General features: G+C 37.6%; 2 protein-coding genes across 3 annotated transcripts in view; one reads left to right on the top strand and one right to left on the bottom strand.

Moving 5' to 3' along the window:
- EXOC5 (exocyst complex component 5) overlaps positions 1-629 on the bottom strand; it is a 53553-nt gene extending 52924 nt beyond the window's left edge. Inside the window, exon 1 of the mRNA XM_068544894.1 lies at positions 345-629. Coding sequence (XP_068400995.1) covers positions 345-371 — 27 coding nt within the window. The 5' untranslated portion in view covers positions 372-629. The remainder of the gene's footprint in view (positions 1-344) is intronic.
- Positions 221-21679, top strand: AP5M1 (adaptor related protein complex 5 subunit mu 1). 2 transcript variants are annotated; one of them, XM_068544915.1, is made up of 8 exons: positions 221-1123; positions 7941-8586; positions 13114-13341; positions 13914-14053; positions 14779-14864; positions 14955-15073; positions 17945-18071; positions 20459-20535. In XM_068544915.1, exons 1-7 carry the CDS (start codon positions 1050-1052, stop codon positions 18068-18070), a joined length of 1419 nt encoding a protein of 472 aa, XP_068401016.1. In that variant the 5' UTR covers positions 221-1049; the 3' UTR covers position 18071; positions 20459-20535. The 2 variants fall into 2 exon arrangements, with proteins under 2 accessions (XP_068401016.1, XP_068401009.1); XM_068544908.1 differs by having other exon boundaries at positions 222-1123; positions 17945-18041; positions 20459-21679.
- The last annotated feature ends 102 nt before the right edge of the window (positions 21680-21781 follow it).

Genomic DNA, 21781 nt, shown 5'->3' with positions numbered 1-21781 from the left:
CAGGCTCCTCTTTCCGCGCCCCAAGTCAGCCCTTCCCACTCTCATCCCGAGTTCATCTTCCAACGCCCAAACCCCGAGGCTCCCTTCCAGCCGTGCGGACAAAACCAACGCTCCTCCGCTGGGACTCCGGGCTTGCTCCCCTGCCCACCTCCCCACCCCGGTCCCCAAGCCACCCCTCCCCCTTTCACGCTCCGCCCGCGCCGACACGGGAGCCACCACCCCACCCCTTCCCACCTTCCTTCCCCAGGGCTGCTCCCGAAGCCGCGAACGCCCGCTCCTCTGCCCGCCCACCTCGCTGCTTGCACCCCGGGCCTGCCACTCCCTGAAGAGCTGCGGGGACCCACCTCGAAGAGCTCGGCCGTCGTGGCCATCCCGGCCGGCTGAGAGGCTCGCCTCGCACTGGATGCCGTCTCTCCTTCACATGCTGCGCCTCAGCGGCGCCGCGCACAGGTCTCCGCTCGGCTCGCCAGCTCCGGCTCCCGGCTGCCGCGGGCCGCCCCGCTGCCCACAGAGCCCAGGCGGGGCGGGAAAGCGGCCATGAAGCAAAGCCGAAGACGCCTGTCAGCTGCCTCCCGGCGCCGCCCGCGCCGCTCCCATTGTCACCGCCTCGTACGCCGGAAGTGGAGCTGCGCGCGCCCGGGTGGCTGTTGGGAGGGGCCGGCGAGGGGGAGAGTAGCAGGCGAACCGCGAAGAGGCTCCCCGCGCGGGCTAGTGAGGAACCGTGATCCTTGCGGGCTACCGTCCCGGAAGTGGACTCGAGAGGAAGAAAGTAGCAGGGTTGGTGGGGATAAATAGATTTCCGGAGGTTTTAAGTGCGGATTAACAGAAGTTTTTGTGGCGTGTGTTGTCCAGCGTGGACTCGGAGGTTTTAGTATAGGAGTACAGGAGTTAGCTTCTCTGCTGAGCCCGACCTGTCTGTGGTGGGGCAGAAGGTGGCTCTAGATGCGTGAGCCTCGGGGCTTCTGGTAAAAGAAAACGCCTGAGAAAGCCGGTCTGCGCTCTTCTTCAGTGGCCGCCTTAGAGAAGAGCTGATGCCTTAGTGGCTTATCATGGCCCAGCGGGCAGTGTGGCTCATAAGCCACGAACCGGGAACTCCACTTTGTGGCACCGTCAGATTCTCCAGGTAAACGCAAATCTAAATCCTCAGGCGTGATGGATCGGACAGATGGATGGTGTAGCGTAGTTTTGTGATGCTGTGTATCCCTGGTCCGACACCTGGGCAAGTTTCTTAACATTTGTTTCATCTGTTAAGTGGACATTGTAATAATACTACCTCATAGTGTTGTGAGAATTAAATGAGTTGATGCCTGGCACATTTTAAGTATTATGTATTTTCTCATATTAATGTTACTGTATCGTAACTCCACCTACGTAAGATTGATGTGGAGATGACGAAAAGAAAGGAAACTTCCTGAGCAGTAAACATGTTTCACATTTTTCTACTTTAATAAAAATCATTCAAGGACATTTTAACTCATTTTTATGGAAAGTCTTTGCTGAGCAGTATCAGGCTGTTACTTTCATCTTGTAATTATTTTTCATTCCCAGAAGTTCTCAGATAGTTTACTTTAAAGCTCCTAATTGTTGAAGAAAATTGAAAAAGTACAAAAAATTAAATTGAATTCACTTTTTAAAAATGGTGTGAGCTGATCTGTTTCCACTTTTAGAATTTGCCACGTTTTATCAAAGTAGCTCTGTGAAGGGAATATACAGTAACTCACTGTAAAATATGGGTGGCAATTGAGTAATCTGTTTCACCTTTTGTTCTCAGTGGTGGACAGTTCTTTCTTGCAAACATTCATTCTTCCCTGAGAAAAGCTCTGTAGTGAAGTAGCTAGCTCTGAATCCAGATTGAGGCTGACAAAGATGAGTGTAATTTTAAGTGAAAAGTGGTAGGCAACGTGGATATGAAAAATTCCCTCTTTCCTACCTTAACAATTTTTGTTACTGAAGGCATCGAGCCTTGGAGTTTACCATTTTCTCTGGGATACCTGGCTTACATTTGTTGTTCTTGTTGTTGTACCTCAGCAGGTTAATAATAATCTTCAATATGGTTCATCAGCCTTATTGGTCCATCCATCCTAGGTACTCCTGCTTTACTTATATATTCCCTTTGGTATCGTTATCCTTTTGTTTGTGTGTTTGTATATGTATTTTTCAAATTATACGATTAAGTGTGCTATAGATGTCATTCCCTTTTCTTACGTTTGTCAGATTTCTCAGCACTATTTTTCAGAAACATCCAGGTTACTTTGTGTTCATCTAGGGCAGCAGTGTCCAATAGAATTTTCTTCAGTGATGGAAATGGGAGATGTTCTAAATCTATGCTGTCTAATATTGCAGCTACTGGCCACATGTAGTTGTTGAGTTTTTGAAATGTGGTTATTGTAACTGAGGAACTCAGTTTTTAATTTTGTTTCATTTTAAGTTTAAATAGCCATGTATGGCTAGCAGCTACTGTACTGGATAGTGCAGATCTAGGCCATTGCATCTACTTGCTCTGTAGTACTCCATGGTTTACATCTGCCACGTTTTACATCTCCCCTTCCCCTGGTGATGATCTCCCAGATTGCCCCCAACTCAGCTATCAAAACGGTGCTGCAGTAGATAACCTCAGACAGTCACATGGGGGCATATCTATACTGATTTTGGCTAAATATTACCAAGTAATTAGCTCCTCAGAATACTTTGACCAGTCTACACTCTCAGCAGTATCTCTATTCTTTCCTAACACTTACTCCACTTTTTGCCAGTATTGGTGTAAAGAATATCTTATTTTCGTTTGCATTTCTCTGTGTAGCAAGGGCCTTTAGGTTTCCTCTTCTGTGAATTGCCTGTATATATCCTTTGTCTGTTTTTTTCTTCAAGAGTTGCTGGTTTTTTCCTGTTAACTTGCAAGAGTTCATTGCGTAATCTTGATATTAGTCCTAGGTCATTTTTAGGTATTATAGATATTTTATCTTAACTTATTGTCATTGTCAATTTCATTGACAATTGGTAATTTCATTACCCTTGGTTAAACAGAAATCCCTAGTTTTGTTGCAGTCAAAGTAGTTAGGCCTTTGAGGGAACTTGTTGAAGTCTTTCCCTACCCTTATTTCCCAAAGATATCTTCCTACATTATTTCCTCTTGACTTTATCATTTTCTCTATTATATTTAGGCCTTTAATCCATCTGTAGTCCATCTTTGGATGTGGCGTTAAGTAGGAATCTCATTTTGTTTTTCTCTATGCTGTGGCCCAGTTTTCCTAACATCATCTTCCAAACAGTGTGTATTTTCTTCACTGATTTCTGGGGCTGTTGATAGTAGTTTATTATGTCTCCCATATAAACATTGGTCTGTCTCAGTTCTATAACTTTGTTCTTTGCCAATACCATAGTGTATTTATATCTGTGGCTTTGTAGCTTATTTTAATATCTCATAGAGGTAAAATTTTTGTACTGTGTACAATAATAAGTTTCTTGAAGAAGTTGTGCTTGTTTTCAGAGTTCTTTCCCACTGTGCTCAGAATATTTCAAAAGAAAAATTCTTTTTGCTTGGGTGGACTTTTCAACATCTCTATGAAGGCAGCAAGTTGGGTTCAGATAATTCATCTGTCACTTATTTATCCTATATCATTGAATGAATTAGTTAGGTTTTATTTTTTTTTCTGTTTTCTGACCTCCTGGGGCCAGAGTTAGAGCTAAACAGATATGCACTGCCCTGTTATCCACATATTTGCCAAAGGATAATGGCCATCACTTAAGATTTAAGAATGCAGATGATCTTTCCTCTATCTAGCTACTTTTTCCCCACAACAGAACTTGATTTAGATTCTGGTTTAGAGATTTGCTGTCTGGATAGATAGTAACAGTACCAGCTTAAGTCTAGCTTAGGTTGGTATTGTTCCCTATAGTTGCGGGGCCATTTAAAGTTCAAGTCCTGTTTTAGAAAAGGCCTAGAATAACTCTGAAATGACAGGTTGAGTCATCTGACAAGGTATTTATTGAACATATATTGAGACATTCTATAAGGTCCCAGATAAACTTATTTTTACAATTTCAATCGTGAAATTCTTACACTTAAGAGAACTTTAGGGGGCTTCCCTGGTGGCGCAGTGGTTGAGAGTCTGCCTGCCAATGCAGGGGACACGGGTTCGAGCCCTGGTCTGGGAAGATCCCACATGCCGCGGAGCAACTAGGCCCGTGAGCCACAACTACTGAGCCTGCGCGTCTGGAGCCTGTGCTCCGCAACAAGAGAGGCCGCGATGGTGAGAGGCCCGCGCACCGCGATGAAGAGTGGCCCCCGCTTGCCGCAACTGGGGAAAGCCCTCGCACTGAAACGAAGACCCAACACAGCCATAAATAAATAAATAAATAATTTAAAAAAAAAAAAAAAGAGAGAACTTTAATTATCCTCTAGAGGATAATAGTCTGGACTAGAGTTCAGTCCAGAGTTTTTAACTATCCTTATCCAAAGACTAAGAGAAAGAAGTGGCATTCACCTGCTAGGCCATTACTGGAGGGCTAGCTAATTCTTCCCTTTCCTCAATCAAGAAAATGCATCAGAATGTAAATGAGTGAGGTTCACTAATACATGGATAACTTTGAATACATTCTTATTTTTCTTTTTTAAAATTATTAATAAACACCAATATTTTATTAGTAGTATTAGTGAATTAGTAGAAAAACATTATTTGGCTAGGTCTGTTCTTGATTCTTGATGAGAATTGCTTATATGTTCTTTAGCCACTCCTTTATTTTACAAATAAGAAAACAGACTTAGAGAAGTTAGGCAATTTACACAGAAGTTAATAGCAAATAAATGACTTTGTTGTGGACTTTGGAGTGTTGAGATAAGGAATCGGGAAAGTACTTTTTTTTTTTAAGAAGATGTGATTTAACATTTTTGTAAATTTCTGTTTCCCCCCCAAAAAGAATGAATTAGTAACTTAGTGTTCAGGATAGAGCATGCAAACCATGAAAGATTATTCATTTCATTCTTTTTGTTACCTCATAGTATCTTCCAGGGCCATAGAGATAAACCACTATTACTAAAATGCTCTTACATGTTTTTGTAAGGGTTGACAAGAAGACTCAGGGTACCAAGTGTACTCAGGGTACTAGTGAATCCACAATGTGGAGGATTAAATTGAACCACTTTTTTCCATCCTACTCTACTAAGATGGAATCAGAAAAAAAGTCCTGTGGTGGGGTGGGAGAAATTTATGAAGAGGGTCAAAAGATACACTCTTTCAGTTATAAAATAAATAAGTCATAGGGATGTAATGTACAGCATGGTGACTATAGTTGAATTATACTGTATTGCATATTTGGAAGTTGCTAAGACCGGAAGTCTTTTTTTTAATTTATTTAATTTATTTATTTTTGGCTGTGTTGGGTCTTCGTTGCTGCACGCACTTCATTGTGGCTACTCTTCATTGCGGTGTGCGGGCTTCTTGTTGTGGTGGCTTCTCTTGTTGTGGAGCACGGGCTCTAGGAGCGTGGGCTTCAGTAGTTGTGGCGTGTGGGCTCAGTAGTTCTGGCTCGCGGGCTCTAGAGCGCAGGCTCAGTAGTTGTGGCGCATGGGCTTAGTTGCTCCGCGGCATGTGAGATCTTCCCAGACCGGGGCTCAAATCTGTGTCCCCTGTATTGGCAGGCAGGTTCTTAACCACTGTGCCACCAAGGAAGCCCCGACAGGAAGTCTTAAAAGTTTTCATCACACAAAAAAAAAAATTTTGTAACTATGTAAGGTGACAGATGTTAACTAGACTTACTGTGGTGATCATTTTGCAATGTATACAAATATCAAATCATTATGTTACATACCTGAAACTATGGGTTGGCCAAAAAGTTCCTTCGGTTTTTAAGTAAAAATAAAAGACACATTTTTCATTTTCACCAAGGACTTTATTGAACAATTTATTCACTGTTTTGTTCCACTACCTTCTGCCATTTTTCAGGCAGCTTCATAATTCCATCTTCCCAAAACTTTTTATCTTTTTGAGCAAAGACCTGTTCCAGGTGCCTTTTACAGTCTTCCAGGGAATTTAAATTTTTTCCATTAAGAGAATTTTGTAAAGACCAAAATAAATGGAAATCCTGGAAATGTCTGGTGAATACAGCGGATGAATCGGAACTTCCCAGCCAAGCTGTATCAGTTTTTGCCTAGTCATCAAAGAAACACGCGGTCTTGCGTTATCCTGATGGAAGATTATGCGTTTTCTGTTGGCTAATTCTGGACGCTTTTTGTCGAGTGCTGCTTTCAGTTGGCCTAATTGGGAGCAGTACTTGTTGGAATTAATTGTTTGGTTTTCTGGAAGGAGCTCATAATAGAGGACTCCCTTCCAATCCCGCTATACACAACATCACCTTCTTTGCATGAAGACCGGCCTTTGGTGTGGTTGGTGGTGGTTCATTTCACTTGCCCCACGATCTCTTCCGTTCCACATTATTGTACAGTATCCACTTTTCATCACCCATCACAATTTGTTTTAAATACAGAACGTTTTCGATATGTTTCAGTAGAGAATCGCACGCGGAAATACGGTCAAGAAGATTTTTTTTGCTTAACTTACGTGGAACCCAAACACCAAAGCGATTAACATTATCAAGCTGGTACAAATGATTTTCAACACTTGATTTGGATATTTTGAGTATGTCTGCTGTCTCCAGTGTGCTCTAACGTTGATTGTTCTCAGTTAATGTCTCGATTTGATTGCTGTCCACTTCAACTGGTCTGCCCAATGGTGGAGCATCGTCCAGCAGGAAATCTCTAGCATGAAACTTCGCAAACCACTTTTGACGCGTTCTGTCAGTCACAGCACCTTCTCCATACACTGCACAAATCTTTTTTTTTTGCGTTTTAATTGTGTTTTTACCTTTCTTGAAATAATAAAGCATAGTATGCTGAAAATGTTGCTTTTTCTTTCTTTTTCAATATTAAAATGGCAACACAGAAATTCACCAATTTTGATTTTTTTTTAAATGAACACTGATATGACAGCTGTCACAATACAGTCTAACAAAGTTGTTTCCAATGAAGTTAAAGACAACTAAGCACTACTAGAGCCACCTTACGGAAAAAAATGAATGAACTTTTTGACCAACCTAATGATATAATGTTATGTCTAAATTATACCTCAATTAGAAAGTGGGGAGGGAGGGAGAGAGAGGAAGGGGAAAGGAAAGACAAGACAAGAAAATCTTTGCAGCCTTACCTGTAACAACAAAAGAAGTGATGTTTCTACCAATAGGGGTCCAGATAGATTGCAGGTCCTTAACCCAATGGAATACTGTGCAGCTGTAGCTTTATGTGACCTAACTTGGAAAGTGAAAAAAGTAAGTTTCACTGCAAAATGTATCATTCTGTTTTTTAAAAATGACAGTGTGTTTATGTTTATGCTTTAAAAGCGTTGAAAACCCTCTAGAAGGATGAAACACTAAACCCTTGGCAGGGGTTACTCCTGGAGGTAGGATTGAGTGGGGAGAAAGATGTTCCCTGTGATTAAAAAACAAAGGAAAGGAGGAAATAAAAAGTAAAATTTTTTTAAAAAGATAAGAAAGAAAAATAAGTCCTTATAGATGCCTAAAATGTATACAGGTATACACGCCTTGCTTAAGTGCGAATCTGAGCAGCCAAAGACTAGGATTTTGAATTAGAACCAGGTACTCTACCCATTTAAAAAATTAACTAAATTGAATTTTTTAAAATAATAGATAATGATACTTTATCATTTGAGATATATCAAGTACACAACAGGTAGTTGTTTTAGTAAGAATTTAACATGTAATATAATATTTTTTTGGTAGTGGTTTTTGTGTGTTGGTGTGTGTATTTGTTATTGTGTGTTTTGTTGTTATTAGTGTTTGCCTTATGTTTTGTGTTTGTTTTTAGGTTTTGAACTTCAGTTTTATTTTACTTGCAGGAATTAATTATGTTTTTGTTTCCATTAATACAGACGGTATCCAACTGTTGAAAAAAGAGCCAAAGTCTTCAATGGAGCAAGTTATGTGCCTGTTCCTGAAGATGGTCCCTTCCTTAAAGCACTGCTTTTCGAACTGAGATTATTGGATGATGATAAGGACTTTTCGGAGAGTCGTGATAGCTGTTCACACATCAATAAAACATCCATTTATGCACTCCCAGTAGGAGGTGAAGAACTCTGGCCAGTTGTTGCTTTCTTGAAGAATGGCATGATATACGCTTGTGTTCCACTGGTTGAACAAACTTTATCCCCTCGTCCACCATTAATTAGCATTAGTGGAATTTCACAAGGCTTTGAACTTCTTTTTGGGGTACAGGGTTTTCTTTACTCAAGTCAAAAAAATGACAGTGAGCTAAATACAAAATTGAGCCAGTTGCCTGACTTGCTTCTACAGGCTTGTCCCTTTGGCACTTTGTTAGATGCCAACTTACAAAATTCATTGGATAGTATTAATTTTGCTTCTGTTACTCATCCACAAAAACAGCCAACCTGGAAAGCTGGAACATACAAAGGAAAACCACAGGTTTCTATTTCTATCACTGAAAAGGTAAAATCCATGCAATATGATAAACAGGATATAGCAGATACATGGCAAGTCATTGGAGTTGTCACTTGCAAGGTGAGATTTTCCCTGGTACTTGTTTTATCATACCACTTAACATTTATGGAGAAAAGTAAAACTTGCTGACTTTATTTTACATCATAATGTGACATTCTTGATTCTTATAAACAGCAGTCATTAAATGTTATGTTCACGTGAAATTTTATAATGTTATCTTTTTGCATTTCTTACTAATTATACTGGCTATATGCATTTGACCCTTGAACAATACGGATTTGAACTGCGTGGGTCTACTTATACGTGGCTTTTTTTCACTAAATACGTACTGCATTCAGTACTATAGTATCTGCAGTTGGCTGAATCTACAGTTGGTTAAATCCACAGATGCAGAACCTTGGACACAGAGTGCTGACTGTAAAGTTATACATGGATTTTGACTGAACAGAGGGTCAGTGCCCCTAACCCTCGCATTGTTCAAGGGTCAACTGCATTGCTGTGTGATGAATTGACCTGTTACCACAACCAATAAACATTTATTATACTCGTAGTTTCTGTAGGTCAGGACTTCAAGAGCAACTTAGCTGGGAACTTCTAGTGTGGAAGTCTGTCACAGTCAAGATTTCAGCTGGGGCTATAGTCACCTGAAGGTATGACTGGAGCTGGAAGTTCTGCTTGCAAGGTGACTCAGTCACATGGCTGGCAAGTTGGTGCTGATTATTGGTAGGAGACCTCAGTTCCTTTCCATGTGGACTTCTCAACAGGCTGCTTAAGAACGTCCTCACAACTTGGTGACTGCCTTCCCTTTGATCAAATGATCATACAGACAGACAGCCACATGAGGCACAAGTGAAAGCTATTCTTTTTATTACCTAGGCTGAAAGGTCACATAGTATCACTTCTACCACTTTCTGTTCATCAGAAGCAGGTCACTTTGTCTGGTCCACGTTCAAGGGGAGTGGGATTAGGCTCCATCTTTTGAAAAGAGTAGTGTCAAAGAATTTGTGAAAATATTTTAAAGTCACCATAGCTATTTTCCATTTTTCCTAGAGGGGGGTGAAATTGACAAATCTCTGACTTAATATCTGAAGCCATTTTCAAGGGCTCATGTTTTATTTAAACAAGTCACTAGGTTAATATAGGGTTCTGTGGTTTAAGGTTAGGTAATAGGAAAAGGCAATGAAAATAACAATACAGTTAGCAGTGATCAGTGCCACATTCAATAATGATCAAAAATAGAGCCCCTCCAAGAGAATGTCTACAAGTGCATATTAATATTCTCAGGTGTCTTTGTTTTTCTGTTATCTTCCTTTATTCTCTGCACTTATTGATATAAACTTTTTATATATCATATTAAAGTTGAGTAGTTAAGTGCAAATCCAATATATAAAAGTAGATTTCAAGAACAGAGAATTAGAAGAGTCCTGGCAGACAAATTGGGTCTTTTTTTTCCTTTTTAACCTTAACATGACCTAAAAATTTATGTGCCTGCTTTAAACTCACTTCTATTTTGATCAAAAATACATTCCAGTTATTAATTTTAATAGAAATAATTATCATAAATGTTTCCAAAATTAAGGTGTTCACGGATTATGTCATTCATACCTCTTAAAGCTGTTGAATCTACGTTTCTTGTAAGTTCTGTAAAATATAAGTAGGAAAATTCACCGTCTCTGTTTTTCATTCTGTAGTAATGAACAGGGAATATGTTATATATAATTTAATACTAATTAATATTATGCTATTTAAATAGCTCATTGATAGGCTGACCCTAGTTTATTGCTTCTGGGAATTTTAGATTGGCTCCTATTCTTGATCTGATACAAATGATCATGATGGGAAACTTTCATCTTTAAAAAACTTTTTTCTAAAAATAAAAATAGTGAGGGTGTACTGAAACTCATGAACTAAATGTTTCTTTAGGGTTGTATGTAAATAGTATAACTGTTAGCCAAACCATTTTTTAAGTATTTAAAGGAGTTTTATTGTGAAGCCTATTGTAAATGGAAATACTTACCTTCATTTTATCTCAATCCTAGTAGGAAACCTGGTGAACCAAAAGCCAGTGGACTGAAGTTCTAGTCCTCATTCCACCACTAATTTCTGTCTCTTTGGAAGAGTTACACAATTTTTTCAATCTTTTCTCATTTTTAAAATTAGATAAGTACCTAGGTCCCTTCTGTTTTTATAATTCCTAATTAAAAGTCCAGATATATATATGCCAGATTGGTTTAAAGGGTAGTATACAGAGTTCTTCTAGAATGGATGTCCTCATCCCGTAGTGAATGGCTAGTGCTCTGGTAATTCAGCTGCCTAGATAGCAGATAATTTGTTGGTTATTTCCATAATGGTTGCTGTTTCCCTGATTCCTTTATTTATGTTAGAGTGTTAGAGAATAATTTAATAAGTATAAACAGAATATTTAAAAATTTTGATACTATTTGCTACTAATATTTGTTCATATATTATCTCCATAAATATCTGCCAAAAAGTAAAACTTTTTTCTTTAATTCTTGCTATCCACATATAGAGAGTGAAGTAGCAGATGATTTAAAGTTGAAAATACTAAAATGTTCTTAAGTTTCATAGTAATTTGGCATTTTTATTATCAAATGGGATTGATGTTATTCTAACTATCACTGAAAGACTTTTATAAGTCACTAATTATACATGGTACTGTTCATAATGCCTGCCTGCTCTCTAAATGCTTGCATTATACAGCAGATATATTCATGAATTCACACATATGTCAAGTGGTAGATAAAAAAATGAAACGTTTCCTATTAAAATTGCGAACCAAAGGTACGGTTCGTAATTATAAAAAGATATCCATTCAGCAAACATTATTGGAGTATCTCTGGCTGCGTTGGCTCTTTGTTGCTGCACATGGGCTTTCTCTTGTTGCAGAGGGCGGGGCCTACTCTTCGTTGCGGTGCGCGGGCTTCTTGTTGCGGTGCGCGGGCTTCTTGTTGCGGCGCGCGGGCTTCTCATCGCAGTGGCTTCTCTTGTTGTGGAGCCCGGGCCCTAGGCGTGCGGGCTTCAGTAGTTGTGGCATGTGGGCTTCAGTAGTTGTGTCTCACGAGCTCTAGAGCGCAGGCTCAGTAGTTGTGGCGCATGGGCTTAGTTGCTCCGCGGCATGTGGGTCCTTCCCGGACCAGGGCTCGAACTCGTGTCCCCTGCATTGGCAGGCGGATTCTTAACCACTGCGCCACCAGGGAAGTCCTTGGAGTATCTCTTATACTTAGCAATGTACTGGGCACTAGAGATACAAAGAAAAATATAATAATTCTTGCTTTCAAAAACTTAAAGCTTAAAGAAGGAAACAAACGGACACAGACGTTTGCTCTCACCTCTAGAGGGTGGGCAGTTAATGCATAATGCAGACTATGTATATGATAGTGGAACTAGCTGCTTGCATTTGGAGCTAAGCATTATACCTACTGAGTTCCACCAACTCTTAAAATATTGTACAAGTCTAGCCAAACAAAACTTGTCAGTAAGCCTTATATGCCTCAATTGGACAGTTGTAATTGGGTGCTTTAATAGAGGTAAATGTCAAGTTTGAGTTATAAAGGAAGAGCCTGACTGCCCACCGCCCCCCCAGCACACACACAAGTAAGGTGTATCAGTCTGGCTGGGTCAGAAAAAGAGCCACTACAGATTTATGGGAGTAAAGGTGTTTAGTATAGGAATGAGGGCTTACTCACGTATAGGAGGAGCTGGGAGAATAAGTCTCTGATCCTCTGACAGTCCCCAATGTGTCTCCAGCATTACTTGCAGGGTAGAAAACGATTAAAGAGGTAGATGGGACCCAAACAGCAAAAGGCTTTAAAAGTAATACAAAACTGAGGGGGAACTATTGAGAGGTTTTGACATGGATATGATATAATTAGAATTATGTTTTATTAAGATAGCTCTGGCATTGATGAAGGATGGATTGATTAGAGGAAAGCGAGTCTAGATACACTTAGAGGGCTATGACAGAAATTGTAAGGGGGGCTTCCCTGGTGGCTCAGTGGTTGAGAATCTGCCTGCCAATGCAGGGGACACGGGTTCGAGCCCTGGTCTGGGAAGATCCCACATGCCGCGGAGCAACTGGGCCCGTGAGCCACAACTACTGAGCCTGCGCGTCTGGAGCCTGTGCTCCGCAACAAGAGAGGCCGCGATAGTGAGAGGCCCGCGCGCCGCGATGAAGAGTGGCCCCCACTTGCCGCAACTGGAGAAAGCCCTCGCACAGAAACGAAGACCCAACACAGCCAAAAATAAAAATAATAAATAAATAATAAATTAAAAAAAAAAAAAAAGAAATTGTAAGGGCCTGTACCAGTGTAACAGGAATGAAGAAAAGTAGCTTTTTAAGGGTTTTAAATGTAAGCAGAGGGCTCTAGGAAGGCTCTCCTGGTCTCTGGCTTGGGTGTCTGAGAGCATGATAGAATCATTAACCAGAACACAGAAAGCAATGAGAATAATACCTTGAGAGAAAAGTGAATTAAGTTGTGGAAAGTGACTCAGATAAATTAAGAAAGGCCTCATTCAGAAGATGTATGCTTCAAGGATCTTGGTAATATCTGTTTGTTTGTGTTGCAGTGTGATTTAGAAGGAAGTATGCCAAATGTTACCATCAGCTTGAGTCTCCCCACCAATGGATCTCCACTTCAGGATATTCTGGTTCATCCTTGTGTGACATCTCTCGACTCTGCCGTTCTGACTTCTAGTAGCATTGATGCAGCGGATGATTCTGCATTTAGTGGGCCTTACAAATTTCCACTCACTCCACCTTTAGAGTCATTCAACTTATGCTACTACACTTCTCAGGTAAACAACCTTGGAGAAGTCGGGACTTTGCTAATCTTATATTTATGAATTCTGTTGTAAGCAAATCATCCATACTTTTGGTCCAAACAAGAACTTTTCATGAGTTATTTACCAGAAGATTCAGATTGTTTCCCTTCAATCAGTTATTGATGACCCATTAAGCTACTGCTGATCTGGGAGGGTTGGGGAGTCAAGATACAAGCAGGGCAGCAGAAACGGTGGGCGGGTGTCAGTGATCAGTATGCCTAGTGCATGTTCTATGTTGCAGGTCATAGAGAACCTGGAGGAAGGGAATCTGAACGAGCAGGAGTAGGAAAAAGAATGTATCACACACCTCTGTAAGGCACCTTTCTCATCTCTGGAAATAGAAAGAGATGCAAGAATCCCTGACCTTAGAAGGAATGTAGCTTCATTATCTATTATCAAAATAACTTGGAGTAACCCATTAGTCATTTAAGTCATATCTGTATGTAATGACTATATTACTGCAAGGCTTTTTTCTCCATCACCACTGATATTTTAGACCCATTAACCTGAGAATTATATAAAAATGTGTTTATGTTTGTTTCCAGGTCCCTGTGCCACCAATTTTGGGTTTTTATCAGGTAAAAGAGGAAGAAGTACAACTAAAAATAACAGTTAATTTAAAACTTCATGAAAGTGTGAAAAATAGTTTTGAATTCTGTGAAGCTCATATACCTTTTTACAACAGGTAGGAATAAAATAACATAATGCCATGATCTCTGCCTTCTTTAGTACAGTCCCACTGCCCTATAATAAATTGTCTTGGTTTTTACCTTATTTTTAAGATCTAAAAATTTTATGTTATTCAAACGTATGCTGATTCTGAACCAAAACATTGTCATAAAAATAATCTCTTTATTTTTAAATATCATCATTTTTCTGGTTAAACTACTTGCTAGTAAATTATAAACTTCAGCCAGTGTAGCTTCTTCAGGGTTTATTTTACTACTGGCTTTATTTCTAGCAATTTCTCTGTACTCAATGTACAGATCAAGCCCAACTAGAAAACCTGGTGAATTAATATCATAAGATTACTTCCTTATCAGTTCTACTTTTAAGTTTGTCCTACAGAATAGTTCTTTTCAAAGGATACATAAATATATAGTAAAATCACAGTTTTAATGTTACGTCAATCTATGTGCCTGTATTAATACATTCTGCATGACTTTGTAGTTATCTTTAGAATTAATAATGAAATGTATAGCATCACCAAAAAATGTTTATTGTGTTTCTGTGTTTTCTGAGATATAATATTCATTATTTATTCTACTGTATTCTGCAAACTTGAATACATATCTGCTTTTATGTTGTCCTTGTATTAAGTAACAGTAGCAAGATTTGACTTACATCTCTTAAAACTGTTATATCTATGATTATTTTTTTCTTTCCATTTTGTCCATTTCTTTTTTAAAGAGGTCCAGTCACACATGTGGAATACAAAGTTAGTTTTGGCCAGCTTGAAGTATTTCGAGAGAAAAGCTTATTGATCTGGATTATTGGTAAACTAGGTTTTGTTTATTTTTTTTTCATTCATTTGCTGTAGAATCTATTTAATTTATAATAGTTGATTGATGTATTTCTGTTTTTAGGACAGAAGTTCCCAAAATCAATGGAAATTAGTCTTTCTGGAACTGTAACTTTTGGAGCCAAGAGCCATGAAAAGCAGCCATTTGACCAGATTTGCATTGGAGGTACAGCATATTTAAAGGTAAATATATTTATATGGCTCACTACATTAGAAACCTTTCCTTTTGTTCCAAATTGCATATATCTAATTGATTTTTACTGTTTCCTAACTTTTTTTTTTTGGAGTTCTGTTCTTTTTGTCTAAGTCCTCTGTTAGATTTTAGTAAGATTCTTTTTGTTTAGTAATCACTTTCTATTTCACTTAAGACTTTAAAATTTTTAAGGTGAAAGAATTATGTAAAACCTAAATACCTCAACTTAACCTAGTTCTACCCAGCTCTTAGATATCACATTTGAGATTTGTATACAAAGAATGTAAGATGTAGTCTTTGCCCTCTAGGGATTTTTCAATGATGCGTGTCAGTAACTGATCAGGACTAACTGCTTTTGGTCTTTCAAAAAAAAGACTGAGCACTTCCAACCAAAGTGGTCAAGGAAAGCTTTGTAGTAGAGATGGAGTTCAGGCAAAACTCTGAGGCTCAGGTAAGCATCGATACGAAGCCTTGAAGATTGACTCTCGTTTTGTATGGGTGAAGAAATGACTTAATCACAGGAATGAAGGATAACAAGGCATGTTTAGGAACCAGTGCTAGAAACAGTAGTCACACAAAAGTCTGAATAAGTGATTTAGGTCTGGATTGTAGAGGATTTGAATCTGGCTTTCATTGCTTTGTTAGAAAATGTTATACTTTTTTTGAGTACGGGAGTGGTCCTTCAGAAAGCGATACTTTATGAGGATCAATCTGAAATGGATGTGAGGAAGGTGAGTGAAGAAAAAAACTAGAGACAAAGGAACTATTTTTTAGCTATATTAGTATTCCAGATGAAAGGTAATAAGTTAATAATGCTGAACTAGTGTAGTGTCACAGAAAGAGAAAGGAAGGGAGGAAAAGGAATAGAGCTGTGATAAAGGTATAGCCTTTAATCTCACTAATTAAGTAGAAAGATAAGAAATAGTTTTAAGTCAAAGATGATATCATTAAAAAATTGTGACTTAAACCAGACTTGAAGCTCCAGGAGGGCAAAGACTGTGTGAATCTCATTCATTCACTGTTTTATTCCCAACATCTAGTTCAGTACCTAGCACATAAATATTTGATGAATGGATGAACATACTTAGAAGAAAGTTCTGTATCTTAGAAGAAATGTGGAGAAAGTTGGGAGGGAGTGGGCTTCATATCACGTATGTTGCTGGTAATAGCAACTTACCCCAGTATAGGTGTCCAGTAGGTGGCTAAAAACCTAAAGCTTGATTCTCAAGAGAAAGCTCAACTGTTCTTAGGATCTAGGAGTTATCCATGGAGAAGAAATAGTTGAGGCAGTAGAAATGAATAAGGTCAGAAAAAGATAAGAGAAAATAGGAGGAAGGTTCAAAAGGATCAATGAGGGAAAGCGAAAATGTGATCAGAAAGGTAGCAGGAAAACCTAAATAGAGTAGTATCAAAGAAATCAAAGAGAGATTGAAATCTGTATGTAAAAGCAACTAGGGGAAATGGTAGTGAAGTCAGAAGTACACTAGTGATATTCATTTCTTCTGTATTGGCTTCAACTATGTCCATGAGCTTTGTTTCAATGATTATTATAGAAATTCCCTCTTCCAGATGTTTTTCAGAAAAAAATGTGAGATGTTACTATACTGTATGTTTTTCAAAGGTAGGGATTATGACTCTTCTATTCATTTTCATTACCTAACCAGTTATAGTCACATCAAAAACATGTAGTACGTATTTGTGTTCAATGAATACATTTATTTTCATAATATCTAGTTGTGTGGAAATCAACCTTGTCATAACTTCCAGCATCCAGAATTATACCAAACAAGCAAGCAAAAGCCCTTTACTATTAGATAATTTGAGTTGCAATAGGAAAAAAATTGCTCAGAAGATCTGAAAATTACATCTATGCCTATGATCAGTTAGTTTGGCAATCAAAAGGAGAAAGACAGGAAAAGAGAGAAATTTGCAGGGAAGGGAGAAGGAAGAAAAGTATAGAAGAGCTATCAGGATATTGCCAAATCAAAAGCTTTTAGCAGCAAAGATGAGAATCACAGCAAAAGGAGACAGGAGTTCTGTAAGAATAGACCTTTCATGGTTCATGTGAATATCACTGTGGCTCAGAGACAGCCGAGCACTATGCCTTCAGAGAAGGTACTAATGGCCCTCTCTATTATAGCCCAATATATTAATTGGCATTTATACTGATATCACCACATTATCCGTTAAATCCAGGAACTTACATTCATTCATTACATTCATTCATTACATTTTAGAAAGGTTAGTTATGTAAAAGTTAAATTTTAGTTTTCTGAAAAATTAAGTAGAGCGTTTCATTCCCTCCAAACACCAGATAAACTGGTGTTTCTGTTCCAGTAATTACTTTATTGTGTTCTGCTAAAAGGTGTATAAAAGAATTAACGATCTGAAATCTATCACAACCACATAGCCTTAGAGATAGGAGAGAACATACAGAACACCAAACACCATAGGGGAAGGAGCACCAGCTTTTGTAGTCAGTCAGGTCTGAGTTCAAATGCCAGCTCTACTGCTTACCTACTGGGATGCTAAGTGTTTCCATCTCTGAACCTCAGTTCCCTCATTTGTAAAATAGGGATAACTTGCAGTGCAGATAAGAGTTTATATTAGTGAAGGGCCTGGTACGTGTTAAGCACTTCATAATGGCAGCCTTACAAAGAAATGGCCCTAATGCAAAAGGGAAAGGTGAGTGTATATGTGTGAATATGTGCACTCTCACGCACACACACACAGTATTATTTGTGATTTTTATTTTGTGAACTCTGAAATAAATTCCTAAACTTGTGTCAAGGGAAAAAAATGTGAGCATCATTTTTACCAAATAATCACCTTAATTTGGTACATTTCTCTTCTTGTTCTAGCTTCATTTTAGGATCTTAGATTACACACTCACTGGGTGTTATGCGGATCAGCATTCAGTTCAAGTTTTTGCATCAGGAAAACCAAAAATAAGTACATGTAAGTTGTACAGATTCAAACTAACTTAAGGTAATTAAAGTGGTGTTATGTTATTATTAACTAAGATAAAATTAAAATGTGACAGAAAAAGATCAGAGAATAATACCGATTTATAAGAATTCTGGCCTAATCCATCCCGTGTAACAGTTTATGTACATTGCCCTCTGCCTTCTCCTATTTGTAAAGTGGTCTGGATGAGCAAGGATTGACATAGAGGTGGGCTCTAGTCTAAAGTTGGATTTGCTTTGCTCTGCTTATAATTTACCCTTTTACTCTTGGGCAAGTTAGTGAACTTCTTATTTAGTTTCCTCATATATAAAATGGAATTAGTAGTAGTATTTACCTCAGGGTTGTTAGGAGGTTTAAATAAAATCATATCAACCATGCACTTAGCATAATGCTTAGCATGTGGGATGGATTCAATAAATGTTAAGTATGATTATTACTTAAAATTTTAAATATTTTTAGCAAATGTTGTAGTCAATGAGCATTATTTAGTATCCTGTTTTACCAAAAGGAGGGCAAGAGAAATATGTGTGTGTGTGTGTGTGTGTGTGTACACATGCATACACACATAGTACAAATGGAAATATATGGAGGGGAAACAGAGCAATTTGTAGATGAATTCAAAATTATTAATTCAGATCAAATATAGATATGTGGCATAGAATAAAAAAGTAGCTAGAATGAGGTAGAGTTAGCTAAACATAAGCAGCAACATTTTTGCCTCATATATTAAGGGGAATAAAGCTATTTAGGTAAGTATTTCTTAAACTAAGGGTTAGGGTCCCTAGGAAGGATAAGACAAGACTTCGTACTTTAAAGTTTCTAAAGAATTACAGAACTCAGAACTACTGAATTCTAAGCAATTACCTGTGAATGGCAATAATAAATTCTATGTAGTATAACCAGAATAAGCCATATTCTTTACCTCCATACATCCCTGTGCTTTCTCCTACATCATTTTTTGGTTGCTTTTTAGAGAAATTGATGTATATGGAAGAGTCTTCATAATGCTTTTTTTTTTTTTTTTTTTTTTAATGAAGGCACAATACAGTTGTTAGTTTGGACAAACCAGCAGTTTTGTCTAAATGCAAACAGACCAGTATTTTAGGTTGTCTATGGGAAATATGTTGTCTCTTTAGATAATGTTTAAAATATTGTATCTTATTAATATTAACTAAACATATTGTAGTAATTTTCAGAGATTATAATACAGAATGGGATGTTTCAGTAATTCACCTGCTTCTTAATATATGAATGAAAGAGGTCACTTTAAATGTATAATTATGACCAATATTTTATTTCCTTCTTCTATTAGTTTCAGAGCATAACTATCACTTCGTGCAACTATGTAAAAACCTGTATTTTGCCATCATCTTGACAATAAAATCTATATTCATAATATACAACTTAGTTCTGAAAATAGTTTAATAATGCTAATAATATTAATTTAAATAATAATAGCTGATGTTTATTGCTTACTATGTGCCAGGCACAGTTCTGAGTATGTAAGGTGTGCTAACTCATTAATCCTTACAGCACCCTACGTAAGTGTTGTTATCTCCATTTTACAGATGAGGATGCTGACGGAACACACAGAATAAGGTCACATAGCTAGTAAATGGCAGAACTGCACTCAAATCCAGGCAGTCTGTCTTTGACCCTGACCACTTAACCAATATGCTGTGTTGCCTCTCAATGTTACTAGGTTCTCAAACTGAACAAACAACAAAAAAAAGGCAATGAGGTAATACATCCTACCTCTATCCTTTTCATTATGAGGAAGGTAGAAAAGGCAGAATTGGATAAATAGAGATGTATGGAATAAGAACTTACACGTGTCTAGCTCCAAATGAGCATTATCATCTCAGTTTTACATATCAGAAAACTTTAAAGAGGTTTTCATTTGTCCAAAGCTCTTAAAACAGAAACCTTAAATTTGATCAGAACTATAAGAAACCACTGAAGCAACCTTTTTAAAACGTTACTAGGAAGTTGGGTGTGTATTTCCATCTCTGAAACTTTGAATGCATAAAGAATAGCAAGATCAGAATCAGAACTGTGGTGAAGAGGTTACAGAAGGGAAACAATAAAACTATTTTTAATGTTTTTGTAGCTGAAGTAATGGTCTGTAAGAAAAAGAATTTAGGGAAGATGTGAGAAAAAAATTAGCAGATTTGGCCTGAGGGATTTTGGCATATATAAGCTAAAAGATGAATTATTCATGTCTTTAATGAAGCCATATTTTTAAAGTGGTGAAAGTTATAATAATGCCTTGATAAAAATTGAATTGAAATGGATATCTCAAAGTATTGCCTTCCTTGAAATAATTGTGTTCCACAATTTTAAATATCATGACTTTGCTTTCTCATTGAATTTTTAAGATAATATAATCTTATCATTTTTTTTTTTAGACCGGAAACTAATTTCTTCTGACTATTACATCTGGAATTCTAAAGCTCCTGCTCCAGTAACATATGGATCATTATTACTGTAATTGTCTCATGTTTAAATGGGATTTATACAATAGTAACATAAATTAAATCACAGTCTTTTATTTTTAATATGTATGCATATAACCTATGAGTGAAAATCATTGATTTAATTACAAAATGCTCTTGTTCAATGTTTTTAGTCTGATCTACTTTGAAAGAACATTTTAAAGACTAATGTATCCAATTTCATTACCCTTTGATTTTGCTCAAGTATGTTTTCAGAGCATAAAATGTAGTGATTCACTTTCAGCTTATTCTAGACTAGTCTTGGGTTATCCTGCCATACATGTTTCTTCCTGCCCCTGTGGCAGACATGGCTAATCAGTCACAGCCCTCTTTCTCCACTGAGCCTTCCTGGATATGGGCTCAGGCTCCTCAGTGCAGAGCTGCAGGCAGCTACTCCCAATGGATTGTAGATGGCATGCAAGATAAAAAACTATTTGCTCTTCCAAACCTAAGTGCTAAGTGCTAGTACAATGTGTTGTTACAGAATACCAGAGACCACATGAGAAACAACTTTGTAAATCTCTTGAGAAAACAGCTGATGAAAATGAAAGAAAATTGTTAAAATAGTAACCTGTTTTTAATCAGAACTATCCTCCGGACTAATAAAGAATCTGCATAATTCTATTTTGTTTATCTCTGTTCTGGAGTTACTTTTCAGGCAAGTTTATTAATCTGCCACAATAACATTTTGTTTAGTAAGCATATTAAGAGGGGTGGGATGCCTTCAGAAGATGAGCACCGTGTTTTGTGATTACTAAATATCTGCAGCCAAATTTTTAAAGATAAATTTAGATATAATATTGGTCTTTTACTGTTTTTTTATAATTCATTAATGAATGAATTCAGGTAAAAATTCAAAAGCTATTTTATGCGTAGAGAGTATCACTTAAATCTTATTTCAGTTCCATGTAGCACATTTTCTTTAAATTTGTCACCCTTGCTTCCTTATTGGCATGCTCTGGGTTTCTTCAGGAACCATCCAGTCATACTCTTTATTCTCTACCTGTCTTTACAATTATTTGTCACATTCTGTTTTCAAAGTAGTTCATTGTCAAGTTGGACTTTAAATGACCATTCAAGAAAAGATGAAATCTCAAGAACCTCAAAACTTATTCCATGTCAAGTTTCTTTTTACAGAACAGAATTAGAAGAGTTATAAAAAAAAAAAACGCATTACAGATTAATATTCAATTAAATTATATCTTGGTTTCTTTTTTTTATGAGTCTCTTAAGGAA

The sequence above is a fragment of the Eschrichtius robustus genome, chromosome 1 (assembly GCF_028021215.1).
Source record: "Eschrichtius robustus isolate mEscRob2 chromosome 1, mEscRob2.pri, whole genome shotgun sequence".
Taxonomy (NCBI): Eukaryota; Metazoa; Chordata; class Mammalia; order Artiodactyla; family Eschrichtiidae; genus Eschrichtius; species Eschrichtius robustus.
The sequence above is the reverse complement of the archived record's forward strand: the minus strand, read 5'-3'. Positions and strand labels throughout refer to the sequence as shown.

Excerpts from the sequence above, each read along its gene's own strand:
- AP5M1 (XM_068544908.1), top strand. The coding sequence starts at position 1,050 with ATGGCCCAGCGGGCAGTGTGGCTCATAAGCCACGAACCGGGAACTCCA. Across the intron at positions 1,124-7,940 it reads GGCACCGTCAGATTCTCCAG|ACGGTATCCAACTGTTGAAA; the intron begins GTAAACGCAAAT and ends CCATTAATACAG. Across the intron at positions 13,342-13,913 it reads TATGCTACTACACTTCTCAG|GTCCCTGTGCCACCAATTTT; the intron begins GTAAACAACCTT and ends GTTTGTTTCCAG.